The sequence below is a fragment of the Suricata suricatta genome, chromosome 10 (assembly GCF_006229205.1).
Source record: "Suricata suricatta isolate VVHF042 chromosome 10, meerkat_22Aug2017_6uvM2_HiC, whole genome shotgun sequence".
Taxonomy (NCBI): domain Eukaryota; kingdom Metazoa; phylum Chordata; class Mammalia; order Carnivora; family Herpestidae; genus Suricata; species Suricata suricatta.
In genome coordinates this window covers 94245721-94263001 of record NC_043709.1, presented here as the reverse complement: position 1 = coordinate 94263001, position 17281 = coordinate 94245721, and the positions used below count along the sequence as shown (strand labels likewise).

Genomic DNA, 17281 nt, shown 5'->3' with positions numbered 1-17281 from the left:
CATATGCCTTTGGAATGTCAAACAGCAAACTTAAATCCTGCTGCTTAAAAACTAAAACATCTATGAGAGAGAAAGGTGAGATAAATAAAATAAGGTTTTATTTACTAGGGTGGGGGGAAGCAAGCAACTTCTGTCAAAACATGAGACTCCTGACAACCCAGTATTAATGAGTAATATTTGGTACCAAAACCAACACTATACCTGGGGAATGAGAAAAAATGTAAAACTATTCTGCATCGTGTTTTGTGTATTTTTTTTGTACAAAATAACCCCTATAGTACCCTTGACTTTGAGCCTTGTATTTTGGGGGTTACAGGGCACCAAATTATTTTATTTGAATGAATGGTACAAATGAAAGAAGTTTAAAAAAAAAAAACGTAGAATGCTTGGTGAATGTGTGTGTCAACCTTGGTAGGGGCCGTGCTGATCTCTGGATCATTTCAATTTCTAGTATATGTGCTGCCCAAGTGAACACACCTTGTATTTTCTAAGCCTTGTGTTTTTCTCTTATTCATTTACTTATTTGAAACTGCTTTTGGTGTATTTAAAAAATTTTTAATGTTTTATTTATTTTTGAGAGAAAGAGCATGAGCATGAGCAGGGGAAGAACAGAGAGTGAGGGGGACACAGAATCAAAAGCAGGCTCCAGGCTCTGAGCTGTCAGCATAGAGCCTGATGTGGGGCTCCAACCCACGAACCATGAGATCATGATGTCCTGAGCTAAAGTCAGACCACTGAGCTTAACCACTGAGCCACCCAGGAACCCCCAAACTTTGGCATGTGTTTATGAAATAGTAGGGTTTTCACGAGTTCTCCAACTGGACTTCTGGGCAAGTATGGTGGATGCATTGCCAAAAATTCATCACGCCATTTCATTCTATGTTCATTCTTTCCCAAATACAACTTTAAGTCACAGTTGGCCATCAGCTTTTAGAATTTCCAAATATTCGTTTCATGAATTCTGGGGGTTTTCTGTCTCTGAAACTTGCTACACTTAATGTTGTACTGTTGTAATCTAGCCACAAGTAAATTTCTGTCTTCTCCACTCTATTCTTGTATCTAAGCAAATTCCCTTTGTCTTGGTGATACACTCTAATTTTACTATTAATTACATCATCACTATCCTGATAGAAACACAGCAAAATCTTTTTCTTTTAACTTATTCCAGGCAGATATTTTCAGTAAGATTCAATGACCATGTCACAGAACAGAATAAAGGAAGTGGAGAGAAGGGAAGAAATACACATGGAATTCTATTCATTATCTTCACTCTTGACAAAATCTCAGTCTTTTCCGGCATGTTTTATGGGTGTGTGGGTTTCCTTAAATTCACGCACTTCAGCTTCTTCAGGACACAGAGAGAAGCCTGTTTCAATTTGCTGTTCCAGAAAATCAGAAGAAATGTATGGGCAGATGGATATAAAAATACAAATGTATTAGCCAAAATTTTTGCCACCAAACTGTCTAGGACGACATAGGTCAAATTCATCATAATAGTGCTCAAATAGTACATAAAGAAGAAGAGTAGGAATAAAATCATAGACTTCATGGCTCTCACATGAACCTTTGTGATAGGATCCCCACCTGTGCCCTTCATCTGCCTAGTGTGACTCCATAAGGAATAGATCAAAAGGACAAAGGAAGCCAGAGACACTGTAAAGGGGATGAAGAACATTATGTTCTGGAGCATATGAGACATAAATAACTCATATGTTCTCCCTGTTGAACTCAATGTCCAATTTCTTTCAGCATTTACCTTGATTTTGATCAGGCTATTAGATTCTGTATGCTGAAAAGGAAGGGACAAGCAGAAAGAGAAGACTGCTCCCAGTACAATAATGAGAAGCACTCTGTGAATTCGCCATTTCATCCAGAGGAAAATGGGATTGGAAAAATTGGCTATCTTGAAAAAATAGAAGACACTGAGGCAGGTGGTACAGGTTGTGCAGAAATAATTGGATCCTGTCCAGAGGATTTCAAAATGTAACCAATAACTATGATTGTACCATATATTCTCACAAATTACATCTAAGCCTATGCCTAGAATGATTATGCACAATAGAACTATTCTGGAAAAGGCTAAGCAGGAAATAATAAAGTCAGTTATGAAGAACTTCCAGTTCCTGATCCAATCAATACAGTTAACCAATATAATGAATCCATTTCCCAAAATCCCCATTAGGAATTCTCCAGCAAACAGCATCATAAATATATTCTTCAATATGCTCGCCATGCCTGCTGATAGGCAAGCTCTTTCTTCAGTACTCCTCTGATTCGTGAATTGTTATAGATTTATGGATGCAGATATCCATTGGCAAAGAGAAGATTGTCTCCAGGGTGCTCCCAAAATCTTAGCTGTCTTAGGAAAACCACTTTTATTCCTCTTGATAGGGAAAATCTGTTGTAAGATGGCCGACAGGACTGAAAAAACACCGTCCCTGATTAATAAGGAATAAGGAAGTAACAGGCTATAAATTGTTCCCCCTGCTAATGCTCTGGGCTCAGACCTCTGGAGAATGATCTCCTCTGAGCCCACCGGTGTAAAATAAACCTCCTCCCTTCCAAGATCTCCGAGTGCCACTTGGTTCTTCCACCGGGTGATCCAGACCAGATTCTGTAACACTTTCAAGATCCAAGCTAGTGATTTTTCAAGGCAAATAGCATACAACTTATTGCTGTGGCATCGCTTATAATTTGTATGCAAAGCTATTTGTTACGATTTGAATCCAGTTTGTTAAAACACAGACTAGAGATTGATTTTTACATATATTTTTATGTCTTGTTTCCTTTTAAGATTCAGACACTTTTCATTCATTTGCCTTCGTTATGAGCTAGAAACCTAAAACCCAATCTAAAAATTATAGTGACTCAGTCTGGGTGCTCTGAGAAGCAAAAGAATTACCAGGGGAAAAACCCCAGTGGGAAATGAAGAAGTGAGCAGAAGAAGACTAGGGGAGCTGTTCTACTACATGTAAGTCTAAGTTCTGTGGAAGAAGGAAGGAAAGGAGGCAGGTCTTGGGCTGCAGTGCTATCCTGAGACAGTCTCAAGAAAGTCGGTGGGAGTTTGCAAGTCCATGGTGTCCATCAGAGGTGGTCTGAGTCTCCCAGGAGCTGTCCTGCCATTGACTCTCTTCCCAGCTCAGTCGTTGGCTGGGAGTCACTCTTAGAAGGGGTTGCAGACCACAAGGACACGAGCCTGCCAGTTGTTGGGGAAATAAAATTAAAAGCAAAATCTCCTGCCAATGCAGAAAACCTCTCTGCAAAGGAAGTAGAGGAAGAAAACAGTTTCGTTATTGAATAAAGCATTAAAACAGAATCTGATGCACCTCCCAGGCAATTTACAGAAACAGAAAGAAATCTCACCCTTTTATATAATGCTAACAGATAGAATCCGTAACCCACATGTTGTCAAGGTCAACACTAACTGGTCCTCCAGTAAGAAGACTGGGTAGCACTAATTAATAGAGATGGTTTGTCCTGAATTGACCTGGTGTTGGGTTGACCATCTGCACTAGTTAATTGGTTTCATACAAAGGAAAAACACATTCATATATTTATGACAGGAGGCAGGTTTGCAACCTGGAGTCAGACACTAGCTGAACTTAGGCTGTCGTCCTCTCAGAGAAACCGGGAGATAGAGGTGCTTGGTTTTAGTAGGGAGAATGAAGCCTCTCGGTAGGCTGCCCTAAATTAGGAATCTTAGAGGCACATTTTCCTAACCACCACATGCAGCAAGTATCTTAAATTGTAGTCAGAGTTTATCTTCACCTACTCACCCCACCAATACATGTTACATATAAAATACTCAAAGTCTGTGTAAATACAGAAAATCTGCTGTCTGAAGTTACAGGATCTCTTGGGGTCTAGGGCAGTTGTGAGATGTGGCTGCAAACTCTTTAACCCTCTTCTTTTACTGAGAGCTGGGGTCTGCAACCCCTCCCCTTGAAGCTGAGTGGGCTTGGGACTGCTTCACTCAGTATGTACTGCAAATGACATTATAGGAGTTCTCAGGCTGTCCTTAAAAACAATAGTTTTCCCTTTCATCACTAGAACATTTTCTCTTAGAGTCCTGAGTGCTCTATCAGAAGTTTGACAAATCTGAGGCCAGTATGCTGGGAGAAAACCCAGCCCACATGAAGAGGCCCGTGTAGACAATCTGGTTCAACATTCAAACTGAGCCTGGACTTTTAATCACCACAGTCCAGTGATAGACCTGTGAGTAAAGAATCTGCTTGGTGATTCCAGCCTCTTCCATCTGAGTCATGCTCAGTTGCCTGAGTATTCTGAGGTTGAAGCCCCAGACATTTTGGAGCAGAGACGGGCTGTCCTGTTGGGCCCTGTCTAAACTCCTGACTCTCAGGTTCTGGGAGCATAATAAAATAGCTGCTCTGTACCACTCAATTTTGGATATTTTAAAGAACAATTGATATCCAGAACAAAATGACTTGGCATACAGATAGAAAAAGCCTTTTATTATTCCAGCTGCCCATCTATCTCTTTCCCCCAATACAAATAGCATAACTTTTATTATACAAAATTACAATTAAAAAAAAATAAACAGTGGATTTAAACAGACATTTTTACAAGGAAGATATATAAATGATCAATAGCACATGAATAAATACTATATATTATTTGTCACCAGGGAAATGTAAATTCAAACCATAATGACTACAATTCAAAAGTCAAATGATAGGGGTGCCTGAGTGGCTCAGGTATGATCTCAGGATTTGTGGGTTCGAGCCCCACATCAGGCTCTGTGCTGACAGCTCAGATCCTGGAGTCTTCTTTGGATTCTGTCTGCCTCTCTCTGGCCTTTCCTCCACTCATGTTCTGTCTCTCTCTGTCTCAAAAATAAATAAACATTAAAAAAATTTTTTTAAGTCAAATAATGGCAAGTGTTGGCCAGGATGCAGAGAGATGAGAACCTCATATATTACTACTGAGAATATAAAATAGTCCTGCTGCTTTGGAAAAGTCTAGCAGTTCCTCAAGAGATTAAACATAGAGTTATCATGATCCAGGAATTCCATACCTAGGTATAAACCCAAGAGAAATAAAATGCATGTTCAAACAAAAGCTTGTGTGTGAATTAAAGAAAATTTTTTTCATGTTTATTTGTTTATTTTTAAGAGAGACAGAGCATGAGCTGTACTGTCAGAACAGAGCCTGAAGCAGGGCTTGAACCCATGAACCTTGAGTATGAACTTAGCCGAGATCAAGAGTTGGATGCTCAACCAACTGAGCCACCCAGGTGCCAATATTTTTTTAATTTTTAAATTTCAGCTTTATTGGGGTATAATTGACAAATAATATTGTAAAATATCTCAGTTGTAAATCATGGTGATTTTATATACATATATAATATGTATGTATGTATACATATACATATACATATACATATATATACAATCAGAGAGAATTTCTCAAGTCTAATTAATTAACATAGCCACCATCTCACATACGTGTATTGTTTGGGGCTTATTCATGAAAATATTTAAGTTCTACTGACTCAGCCCATTTCAATTATTCAATACAATGTTATCAACTACAGTTACCATGATTTACATCAGATCCCCAGAACTTATTAGTCTTACAGCTAGAAGTTCATGCAATATTTGTCTTTTGCTGTCTGGCTTATTTCACTTAGTATAATGCCCTCTAGGTCCATCCATGCAAATGACAAGACTACATTCTTTTTCATAGCTATACATTGTTTGTATACTGCCCCAAAGTTGGCCACTGCCTTACAGTTGACCTGAATACTGACCACCATCCCAGAGCCAACCATGGTTCCAGAGTCGACCACCACCCTAGGGTCAACTACTGCCCATGAGTACACCATGTTTTTAGAATTGACCTCCACTCCAGAACTGACCACCATCCTTTAGTCAACAAGTGTCCCAGAGTTGACCACTGTCCCAGAGTCAACTACCACCCCAGAACCAACCATATCTCCAGATTCAACCACCATCCTAGAGTTGACGATTGCCCCCTAGTCTACCACTTCTCTAGAATCCATTTCTGCCCCAGAGTCAACCATTACCTCAGAGCCAACCACAGCCCCATAGTTGAACACTGTCCCAGAACCAACTACCATACCAGAGTTGACCATCATTTGTCAGTTGATCAGTGCCCCAGGGTCGACCAACACCGTTGAGTCAACTACTGCCCTAGATTCAACCACTGCTCCAGAGCCCACCACCACCCTAAAGTTGACCACTGTCCTAGAGCTGACCAGTACTCCAGAACCAATCATAGCTCCAGAGTCACCCACTGCCCTTCAGTCCACCACTGCCTCAGACCTGACCACCACCTCAGAGCTGACCACGGCTGTAGAGTGGACCCTTGCCCCAGATCAATTACTACCCCAGAGTTGACCTCTGTCCCAGAGTTGACCACCACCCTAGAGTAGACCACAGTACCAGAGTAAACCATGGCCCTAGAGTCAACCACTGCCGCAGACCCAACCAGACCTCTGGTGTTGATCCTGGTACTGAGTTAATCCCTGTTCATCAGCCTATCAGTGCCCCAGAATTGGCCACAATCCATGAGTTAATCACTGCCCAAGTTCACTACTTCCCTAGAGTTAAGCACTGCCCCTCAGGTGATCACTTCTCTGGATTTGACCACTTCTCTAACATCAACCATTCAAAGGTCAACCTCCATCTTCAGTTGAGTACTCTTCTACACCAACTAATTCCCTACAGTGGACTATCACCCATGATTTGGCCACTTCTTCAGATATGACCACTGTTCTACAGTGGTCGACCACAGCCCCAGAGTCCACCAGCGCCTGTGAGTGGACCACTTCTCTAGAGTAACCATTGGGGCACCTGAGTGGCTCAGTCAGTTAAGTGTCCGACTTCGGCTCAGGTCATGATCTCATGGTTCATGGGTTTGAGCCCCGCGTCAGGCTCTGTGCTGACAGCTCAGAGCCTGGAGCCTGCTTCAGGTTTTGTATCTCCCTCTCTCTCTGACCCTCCCTTGCTCAAGCTGCCTCTCTCTGACTCTCAAAAATAAATCTTATAAAAAACATAAAACAGTGTTGTATGAAAGGAGAGAAGGTTAGCACTCCCCTTGACAAGGATAGAAGAGGCCCTCGGGCCTGACAACACGCATACGGTTAAGGCATTGCCACCTACTTCGTGGCATCTAACCAATGTTTTTTAGCCTTAATCATCCATTTCCTACATAAAAGGTAGCTACTTTTTTGCATGGACCTCAAGCATATTGTAGCACAGAGGTGGAATTTAAGGAAAGGTATTAAGCAGGCTGTGTTGTAGCCTATGAACAAGTAATACATTGTATCATTTATCTTGAATGTATCATAGATAAGCTGCTATATAATGATTGTCACTTCAGATAGCTGTGAAATTAGGTGATTAACTAGTTGTTACTTAACCTTCTAATTTCTGTATAAGTCTAATTACATGAAACAGAAGTTGGAGTTTTGATTTTTTACTTTGCTTTTCTGTTTGGAGTGTCCTTGTAACTACTGTATTGTAAATGATGGAAAATAATTGCATATGTTAAAAAAATAAATTGTGTTATTTTTAAAAAATAAATAAATAAACACTTAAAAAGAAAAAAAAACATAAAGCATTTTTCTCTGTCTTGTCTCTTTCTGACCCTTCCCCACTTGTGCTTTCTCTCTCTCTTTCTCAAAATAAATAAATAAACAAAAAAAAGAAGAAAAGGCATCAGATTTTCCAATGCACAGAACATATAATTCCGTTGAAAACTGTAAAGCCTCAGAGTTCCCAGCTTTACTAAGTGGCCTCACTTTTGGCTTTTTTTGAAAGCCTCTAAAATGGTTTCTTCATGAAGAAAAATGACTACCTGGGCAGATATAAATATCTGACTTGCACAAGGAGAAGGAGGGAGAACAAGGAGTTTATACTTGTTTTAAAATGTTTATTTATTTTTGAGAGAGAAAGCGACAAAGGGCAAGAGTGGGGGGAGGGGCAGAGAGAGATGGAGACACAAAATGAGAAGCAGGTTCCAGGCTCTGAGCAGTCAGCACAGTGCCTGACACAGGGCTCGAACTAATGAGCCACAAGATCATGATCTGAGCCAAAGTCTGATGCTTAACCAACTGAGTGCCCAGGTGCCCCAGGAGTTTGCAATTTAAAGAAACGAAGTCACATATCCAAGGTCATGGTGGTAAATGGAATATGTGGGGCTCATCTTTTGAGAACGAGATAACTCTCATTTCTTCCTTTTTTCCTTCTTTCTCTTTTCTTTCTTTTTTAGAAAATAAAGCAAATGCTCCATTAGCTATACCCACCACCCTACTATATAATGCTATTTTATTAGTAAAAATTTTTTTATGTTTATTTTTGAGAGAAAGAGACAGAGTGTGAATGGGGGAGAGGGAGAGAGAGAGGGAGACAGAATCCGAAGCAGACTCCAGGCTCCAAGCTGTCAGCACAGAGCCCAATGCGGGGATTGAACCCATGAACTGCAAGATCGTGAACTGAGCCTAAATCAGCCACTTAACCGACTGAGCCCCCACAATAATTTTTAAGAAGATTCTGAGCTTCAGAAGAAGCCTCTCGCTACACAACTGAGGACTGCATAAGCAGACAAAACTAGTGAAACGTACGTTGGCATTCCCAGCCCAGCAGAAGCCTCCCACTACATGATAGAGTAATTCTAGGAACCTGGTTAAACATGGGTTGGTGTTCCCAGCCCAGGAGAAACAGCAAGGCCCTGACCCTGGGCAGGGCAGAGGGAATGTGACAGAGCGGGCAGGCAGAGGGGAGGAGTGCGAGGCACTTTTTTAAATCATTTCTTGCTTAATATGAGTTCAATAAGTATTCACTTGAATGGAATTTTGAGAGTGTATTTTATTTCATGAGGGAACAGATTACTTAGTTGCCTTGGATTTGCACCAATTATAGTTTTATTTCCTTCAGGTAGACATTTTATAACCAGGCTCCAAGTTTTGACAGGGCCACAGGAAAGCATCAAGTGAACCTGTGGGGAGTATATTATTATATTCCTACTGTAGCAAATCAATACCAATTTACTAGCTTAAAACAAAACAAATTTGTTATCATGCAGTCCCATAGTTCAGAAGTCAAAAATGGGTCTAAAACTGAGGAATCAGCAGGGCTATGCTCCTTTCTAGAAACTCTGAGGAAGAATCCATTTTGGAGGGCTTGTTTTGTGCTGTTTGGCTTGTCAGGTGTCTAGAGGTTGTGCACATTTTTCGGCCTGTGGTCCCCTTCCATCTTCACAGAAATGGCTGTTGAGATCTTTCTCACATCATGTCGCTCTGACACTGACCCTCCCATCTCTGTTTTCCACATTTAAGGATCCTGATGATTACATTGAACCCAGGATAATCTCTCTGTTTTCAATTTAATTGCTCAACAAACTTAATTTTCTTTTTTTTTTAATTTTTAATGTTTTTTAATTTTATTTATTTTTGAGAGACAGAGAGAGGCAGCGTGAGCAGGGGAGGATCAGAGAGAGAGAGGGAGACACAGAATCTGAGGCAGGCTCCAGGCCCTGAGCTGTCAGCACAGAGCCTAATGTGGGGCTCGAACCCACGAACCATGAGATCGTGACCTGAGCTGAAGCCGGACGCTTAACCGACTGAGCCACTCATGCACCCCAAAATTTTCCTTTGCATTGCAATTTAGAGGTTTTTTTAGGTTGCAGGAATTAGGAAGTGGACATCTTTGGGAGGCCATTTCCTTCCCACCACAGACAAGATAGGAAATCTTACTCCTCTCAACTTTGTTTCAGTGGGAGGTAGAGATGGCCCATACTTTGGTAATGTTTCAACTAGATTTTTGCAGAAGGATATAGATGAGGTTATGTAAAATTGGTTGGTATTGCATATATTTGTAACTTGCGGTATTTAAATGTAATTGTATAAATGACAAACTAAAAGAGCAGAAAGTTACTGTAAAGGGCTGTGCCTTTAGAAACTAGAACAAGGAATCTCTTGCAGTGTGTCCAGACTTTGGAATGGGAAGATGTGAATTCTAGTTCTGGCTCTACAACTTAAGTGTGGGTGAGTCACTTGCAAATCTCAGCTTCTTCTTATAAAGTGAGACTTGTTACACCAAGGCAATTTGTAAGGTTCTTTTTTCTCCTTAATAGATTTCAACAAATAATACAACAATGTTGAGAGTCATTAACTTATAGAATTAACTAATCAGCTTGTCTCCTAGAGAAATATCTCACGCTCATCAGTGCTTTTAATACAAGGGGGAAAAAGTCTTAATTTTATGATGAGCTTCTATCCAAGATCATCAGGTTCTAGGATTCCTTACCCTGGTTCCATCAAGCCTCTTGTCTCAGTGCTTTTCTCCTAAATAGAAAGGTACTTTGAAGACCTCTACTTCATTTCTGTTAGAACTAACTAAAACACTACTTCTGTTTTCTACCAATCACTATTTTTCCAATTTCTCTTCCCAATTTCCTCTTAATTTCTAGCAGGTTTTTGCATAGACTATTATGAATAAAACATCAGGATGATTAATAAAAGTTAGGCAGGAAAAAGTGTTAATGGACTCAAAATAAGTACTATCCAGGAAAGAAAAAAAAGGTGGGGATTTTTGTAATTGAAGTATAATTGACATATAACATTACATTAGTTTCACGTGTATAACAATGACTGACATTTGCATACGTTGCAAAATGGTCACCATCTGTTACCGTATAAAGCTATAAAAAATTTTTTTTCTCACACTGAGAACTTTTAAGATTTACTTTCTTAGGGGAAAGTGGGTGATAGGCATTGAGGAGGGCACTTGTTGGGATGAGCACTGGGTGGTGTATGGAAGCCAATTTGACAATAAACTATCTTTAAGAGAAAAGATTTATGTTTTTAGCAACTTTAAAATTTGCAATACAGTATTATGGACCATAATCATCATTCTGTGCATTACAACCCTATGACTTACTTATTTTATAACCGGAAATATGTACCTCTTGATCCCCCTCCACAAATTTCACCCACCCCATGCTCATCCATCTATTCTCAATAAATTTTGTTTTGTTTTAATTGTTCATTTGTTTTGTTTTGTAGTTGCCACATTTAAGTGAAATCATACAGTATTTGACATTCTCTGGCTTATTTCACTTAGTAGAATACTCATACAGTCCACACATGTTGTTGCAAATGGCAAGATTATATTTTTTTATTTTTATGCTGAAATATTAGCACATCCTGTAGTTGATTTCTAAGTTAGTACCACCATGGTCAGAAAAGATGTTTGATATGACTTCAATCATCTTAATTTTATTGAGACTTGTTTGTGGTCTAACCTTTGGTCTATCCTGGAAAATATCCCATGTACATTTGTGAAGAGTATGTAGTCTGCAGCTTTTGGAGGGAATGTTTTATATATATCAAAAGTCATCTGCTCTTTTATTGTAGGTCTGTTGACAGCAAGTTCTGTTGCTTTCTTTCGTCTGAGGAACTCATTGATTTCCTCTTCACTACTGAAGAATGTTTTCTTTTTTTTAATGTTTATTTATTTTTAAGAGAGAGCAAGAGACAGAGTGCAAGCAGGGAAGGAACAGCGAGATAGAGGGAGGCACAGAATCTGAAGCAAGGTTCCAGGTTCTGAGTTGTCAGCACAGAGCCCGATGCGGGGCTTGAACTCAGGAACCACGAGTTCATGACCTGAGTCGAAGTTGGAGGCTTAACCGACCAAGCGACCCAGGTGGCCCAACTGGAGGATATTTTCCCTGGATGTAGCAACCTGGATGGATAATTGTTTTCCTAATTTAAAAATATTCTGCTACTCCCTCTGGTCTTCATAGTTTCTAATGTTTCCACTGATATTCAGATTGTTTTCCTGTATAAGTAACATTATTTCTCTGTCACTCCTTTCAAGATTTTTTCTTCATCTTTAATTATCAGAAATTTGACGATGATGTTTCTTGGGGTAGATTTCCTTATGTAATTCTGGTTGGGGTTTGCTCAGCTTCTTTTAGCCTGTAAGTAATTTGGCCAAATTTGAACACTTTTCACATATTTCTCTGCGTACATTTTCAGGCCCATCCTCTTTCTTCTCTCCTCCTGGGACTCAGATGACATAGGCCTTAGATCATTTGTTATGGTCCTTCATGTTCTTGAGGCTCTACCCATGTTTTTCAATTATTTTATCTTGTGTTCTTTAGATAATATAATTTCCATTGATTCATATGCAAGAGCACTGACTCTTTTCTCTGTCACTTCCTTTCTGCTATTGATTAAACTTGCAATTTTTAAATTTCAGATTTCTATTTTTCAGTTCCAAAATTTACATATCATTCTTTTGTGTAGGTTCAAGTTCTCTGCTCAGAAAGTATTTTCTTTCCATGTATTTTGAAAGTGTCTACTTTTACCTCAGAGAGGAGAGCTACAGCAACTGCTCCAAAGTCTTCGATCATTTCTATGTCTAAATTTTTTGAGAATCGGCGTTCATTGATGGTTTTCCCCCTTGAGAATTGCTCAGGATTTTTAAAAAGTATATAGGGATTGGCTCTGTTTCTAATAGCCAAAAGGTTTTTAAAGGAAATTTTTGGACATCAGAGAATAAAGACACCCACACTAAATCTTGATCTATCTCTTGGTAGCAAGTGGGAGGGGAGTTTGCCCCACTAACATATTTTCCTTCTTGCATCTTCCCCCTGCATGATTCTCTCTGGCCTTTATGAAACAAAATATAAGTATTTAACATCACACTATACACACAGATGTAAAAACACCAAAAATAAGGGCATTGAGTAGTCTCAAAAGGTCCCACTCAACAAAGTTCCACCTTTTTTTCTTTAATGCATGTTTGTTCAGAACTTGTCAGTTGAATTCAGTCAGTTCTTTTTTCTTTTTCTCTGTAACAACAGCAGAGTTGCCTGTTAGGGGCTGTGATAGGGGATCCTGTCACCTTATGGCTGCAGATTTGTGGAACACCGGAGAATGGGGCTAGGTGGAGAGAAATAGCTAGAGCATGTGGGGAGGCCTTTCCCCTCCTGTCTGCATGTCTGCCTCCTTCCGGGTGCATCTCCCCGTGTCCCTGGAGTCTGCAGGTTCAGGGTTTCTCTTTTTCTGCACCCCCCCCCCAGGCCACTGTGGCTCTGTCCTATATTCCTCAGCACCGTGCCCAGCACTTGTCCTCCCACCCCCCAGGACCAAGTAGAATGGTGACATGAGCATCTGTATTCAATAGAGCCAAGAAACTTTGGGTTCCTACCCTCCTTGGTATTTTGAAACATATTTGGGGCAGAGAAATCTCAACCTCAATCCAAATTCTTAAAGAAGCAGAGACCACAGTAGAGGGATCAGAGAGATACAGATAAAATGTCTCTGTGCCGGTAGCAAAACGCATTCACTTTCAAATTCAAACACTGCCGTGGCTGCTCATGACTCAACTGAATAAATTTCTAACGTTTTAGGTCTATCCAAAAATCTAGACCAGCTTTGTGGAATCCTTACTCCTATCTGTAGCAGAGAGCAAAAACTAAAAGTACCATTTCGGTGGGATGCTTATTTTAGTCCTACCACATCACTCAGTTTTCTTTCAACTACTTCTCAATCCTACTCAATAATAAGCACTAAGATGGAGGACTGTTTATTGAATAAAGGACTATGCAGTTTGACCACCGTGCCAGCTACAAATTCCTATGGACTTTCTCAAATGCTATTAATCAGTCTGCAGAGCTTCCAATCTTTTTTCTGGAAGGCCACGCTTTTGCCAATGCTCTGTTATCGCCAAAATAATTTTAAGCTAATAAACTAGCCCATCACTATAGTACATTAGACAGTTTGTCATTCAGAGAAGAGAAGAAACAACACCATCCAGAGGAACATCATGGCACTGGTTCCCCAAGCTTCAATCTCCTCGGGGAGGGGGGCGGGTAAGATGACAGGCAAATGTCACATGTGTGTGCCACGAGATGCAACGCCAGAGGAATCCTGAAATTAGGAAATTCTGATCTTATAAACTCTGATCACTCTGAGTGACTCACCTATCTTCTCTTCTGGGGTGTGGGGAGCGGCAAAGATCTCAGCTGCTTGGCCATTTGCTAGCCGGATTTGTCACTCCCCGAGGGGAGTTGCAAAATAGGCAGGGGAGCACCACTCCCTGCCAGAGAAGCCAAAAGACCAGAGATCAACCGCCTGCGGGCAGGGTGGTATTCAGCCCCTCAGGCGCTGTGCTGAAACAATTTAGTCCGGTTCCTTTTTTACTCCAGTCTTAATCCCTTGACCCTGTTTCCTAGCAACTGACCTGGGTCAGCTGCCTTGTTTTCCCGCCTTGAAACCTTTATAAGAGACAGTTTTCTGAATAAAGCTCACTCTTTCGCCTGATTGGAAACCGTGAGTTGTGTCTTTACTCTCTGCGTCTCCCTCTCCCGTCGCCCCTTTTTCTCTCCCTCCCTCAGGAAAAGGACCTACGAGGACTCACCGCCCTGCGGGGCCAGAGCGGCTGGCGCGGGACAGACACTGGGGAATGAAAGAGACCTTATCTTGACACTGGAATGTAAGCAAATTTCTCTGGGGAGGAGAAAGAAACTCTCTCTCTCTGACCAAGAGGGATACGCCGTTGTAAAATTCCAAGCCTGTGTGCCCGGGCCAGGTCTAGAGTGAGGTTAAGAGAGGCACCTAGGAGAGAACATCTAAGGAGGTATACAGTTCAAGAGCCGTGAAGACCAAGCAGTTTGTTAAATTTTGCCCCCTTGGTGCCTTGCATACCTCCCTCTAGCCCAGATCTTGCAGTTTGCTAATCAAGCATACTCTTTACTCAGAAAAAAAGACCAAGGCCATGCAGAAATGCAATATATCCAGAGAGATTTTCTCCAACTTGTCACAAAGATCAAGTTGACATAGGTACTCAAGATCGTGGAATCTACTGAATTACAGTGTCTATCATGATCTATGACAATGATGTTAAATTACCTCTCCTCTGTCCATCTTGCAGTCCACCTAGGATTGCCTATACCCATAGTATTTCTAGTGCTTCTAATACTCCTTTCATAGGAGTCTTAAATTAGGTCTTGGACAGGGAGCGGGGCAGTTACCCCTTTTAAGATAATTCTGCTTAACTTCTGCCTTATATATTGCAGTGTTAGTAGTTACTCAGTTTGGAAGAGACTGCTCACAAAATGTGCAACTATTAGAGGCATTGGGCATCAGCTGTTAACCAAGTCATTCCATTTAGTATCTAGAGTTAGAGATTATTTATCCTGAGCATCCTTGCTAGCAAGAATTTGACAAGCTTCTACTTGTTTCTCTATAAAGTGTCACAGCTCTTTCCTCTGGATTCCAAGGTCAGTCGGTCACTGATAGGAACTGCTTGTATAATCCTTTGGGCAATTACTGGTCACGAGTGAGTGACCTTGCAGGTGAACATCAAATGGTATCAGGTAATCAAGGCAGCACGGGAAAACTTCTAGTAACTGGGATAAGTTCTTTCTCTTCCAATATTCTAGTTGTCTCCTTTAAATGTCTAGTTTTCAACAGGGCTGCTGATTACAGGTAGGGAACTGTACTTTCAGCTAGCTTTCCTTCTCCTTGGCATCATCTGTCTATCCAATTACCCAAGACCCCAAGTCGAAATCTAGTTCCTCCCAGACTTAACCTTTAGCTACCTTGTCATACAGACATGGAGGTTTTCATCCCAGCATCAAATTCTTATTATATTTTTTCATTTCTCTCTCTCTCTCTCTCTTCCCCAAAAGTACCCCGTGATTGTGATTTGTGGGTCTTAAAGGCAGTCCTGCTGCTGTCATCCGTCTATGTTAACATATAGGAATGAAATAAAAATGCAGACTCATGTAAATAAAATACCTCACCCCACGCCCAAACTTACTAGTGATTAAAAGAAGACAGATAAGCACAGATGTAGCATCTCTTGCCAGAATCTATCCAAAGTAGCTTTTAAAACTGTCTCTTTGTCTCACATGAAGAGATGTTTTAGCTTTGGATTGAGAGGTGAATTCAAAGAGGTAAGAGGACCAGCAGGAGAAGGTCTGGAATGGGGTAATGCCCACAGTCTGAGGTCACTGACGCAAGTGTTAAGGACTGGAGGGAAAGTGAGTAATCTCGTTTTCTAAAGATTATGTCATTTCATGGCCTAAGTTCATGTTAATCATCTGGCAAAAATGCTAGAATGAATGATCACAGTATTCCCTATCGTGGTAAAAGAAAGGAAGAGAAGTAAAACATTAATGAGTGCAAAAAAATGCTTGGAAATCCAGACTGAGAGCTTCTGAGTGATAATCGTACATTCCTGAGATTTCAAACAAGAGTTTAGTTCCCAAGAAAAAACTGCCAGGGACAAGATACTTAAAAAATCATGGGGGCTGAGGAATGAAGAGAACCCTATAAACAAAGACACAGCTTTGGGATTCCTATAACTTACCTCAAAAAGGGAAACTCTATTTTGGAAACCTGTCACCGGCCAGTTCTTTTGACTGGAGGCCATCGCAGGGGTTCATTGATCAGCAATTAGTGAAGAACAGCCCAAATTCTTCTTGTCTCAGAGCAAGGCCTGGTAGGGAGCGTGTGTGAGCCGGGCTGCATGTGCAGAAGCTGGAAGGCCCCTGTGATGGTAAGCGAGGCAATGCAGAGATACGGATATCAGGTTACAGTATATACACAGCATTGTATTGACTATTTTATCTTTTCAACTGTAACCACTATCGTTAAGTCTCTGCTTTTCACTCATATATCTTTCTAAAACAGCTTCTCAGCCTTAATATTATTGACATTTTCTGCCAGATAATTCCTTGTGGGGCCATAATGTCCATGTTAGGATATTTCCTACCATCTCTGGCAACAAATAATTGGCACTATCGAATTATCAAGATTTCCTGGGTCCAAAGTTGGTCCTCCACAGTATATCTCCTTGATATATACAGACCTATCCCAAGAAATACTAACAGAAAAAATGATTTAAAAACAAAACCTGATTTGTATTTCACTGAGCCTCCTGTATTTTTATTTGTTGAATCTGGCAAGCTTACACTAAGTGACAGTAGCATGTCCCCAATTTTGTAATGTCTCCTAGGGGGCAAATCATCTGGTTTTAGGAAACACTGCCCTGTTTTTATTTTTTATTTTTTTATTATGTAACTTTATTTTTGAGAGAGACAGACCGAGTGAAATCTGGGGAAGGGCAGAGAGAGGGAGACACAGAATCTGAAACAGGCGCCAGGTTCTGGGCTGTCAGCACAGAGCCTGATGCGGGGCTTGAACCCACTCAGAAGTGTGGGATCATGACCTGATCGGACGCTCAAACAACTGAGCCACCAGGTGCCTCTGAGAACCACT

General features: G+C 40.8%; 1 protein-coding gene and 2 non-coding genes across 3 annotated transcripts; 1 reads left to right on the top strand and 2 right to left on the bottom strand.

The window, feature by feature from the left end:
* Positions 1-371: 371 nt before the first annotated feature.
* LOC115305831 lies at positions 372-475 on the bottom strand. Its single transcript, XR_003915019.1, has one exon. It is a non-coding gene; the product is annotated as a U6 spliceosomal RNA (small nuclear RNA).
* An 828-nt stretch (positions 476-1303) lies between these two features.
* On the bottom strand, positions 1304-2233 carry LOC115305299 (taste receptor type 2 member 7-like). Its single transcript, XM_029955541.1, has one exon. It carries the CDS (start codon positions 2231-2233, stop codon positions 1304-1306), a length of 930 nt encoding a protein of 309 aa, XP_029811401.1.
* Positions 2234-7045: 4812 nt separating this feature from the next.
* Positions 7046-7171, top strand: LOC115305864. The gene has a single exon (XR_003915054.1). It is a non-coding gene; the product is annotated as a U6atac minor spliceosomal RNA (small nuclear RNA).
* The last annotated feature ends 10110 nt before the right edge of the window (positions 7172-17281 follow it).

Coding starts and splice junctions, on each gene's coding strand:
- LOC115305299 (XM_029955541.1), bottom strand. CDS start 2,233: ATGGCGAGCATATTGAAGAATATATTTATGATGCTGTTTGCTGGAGAA.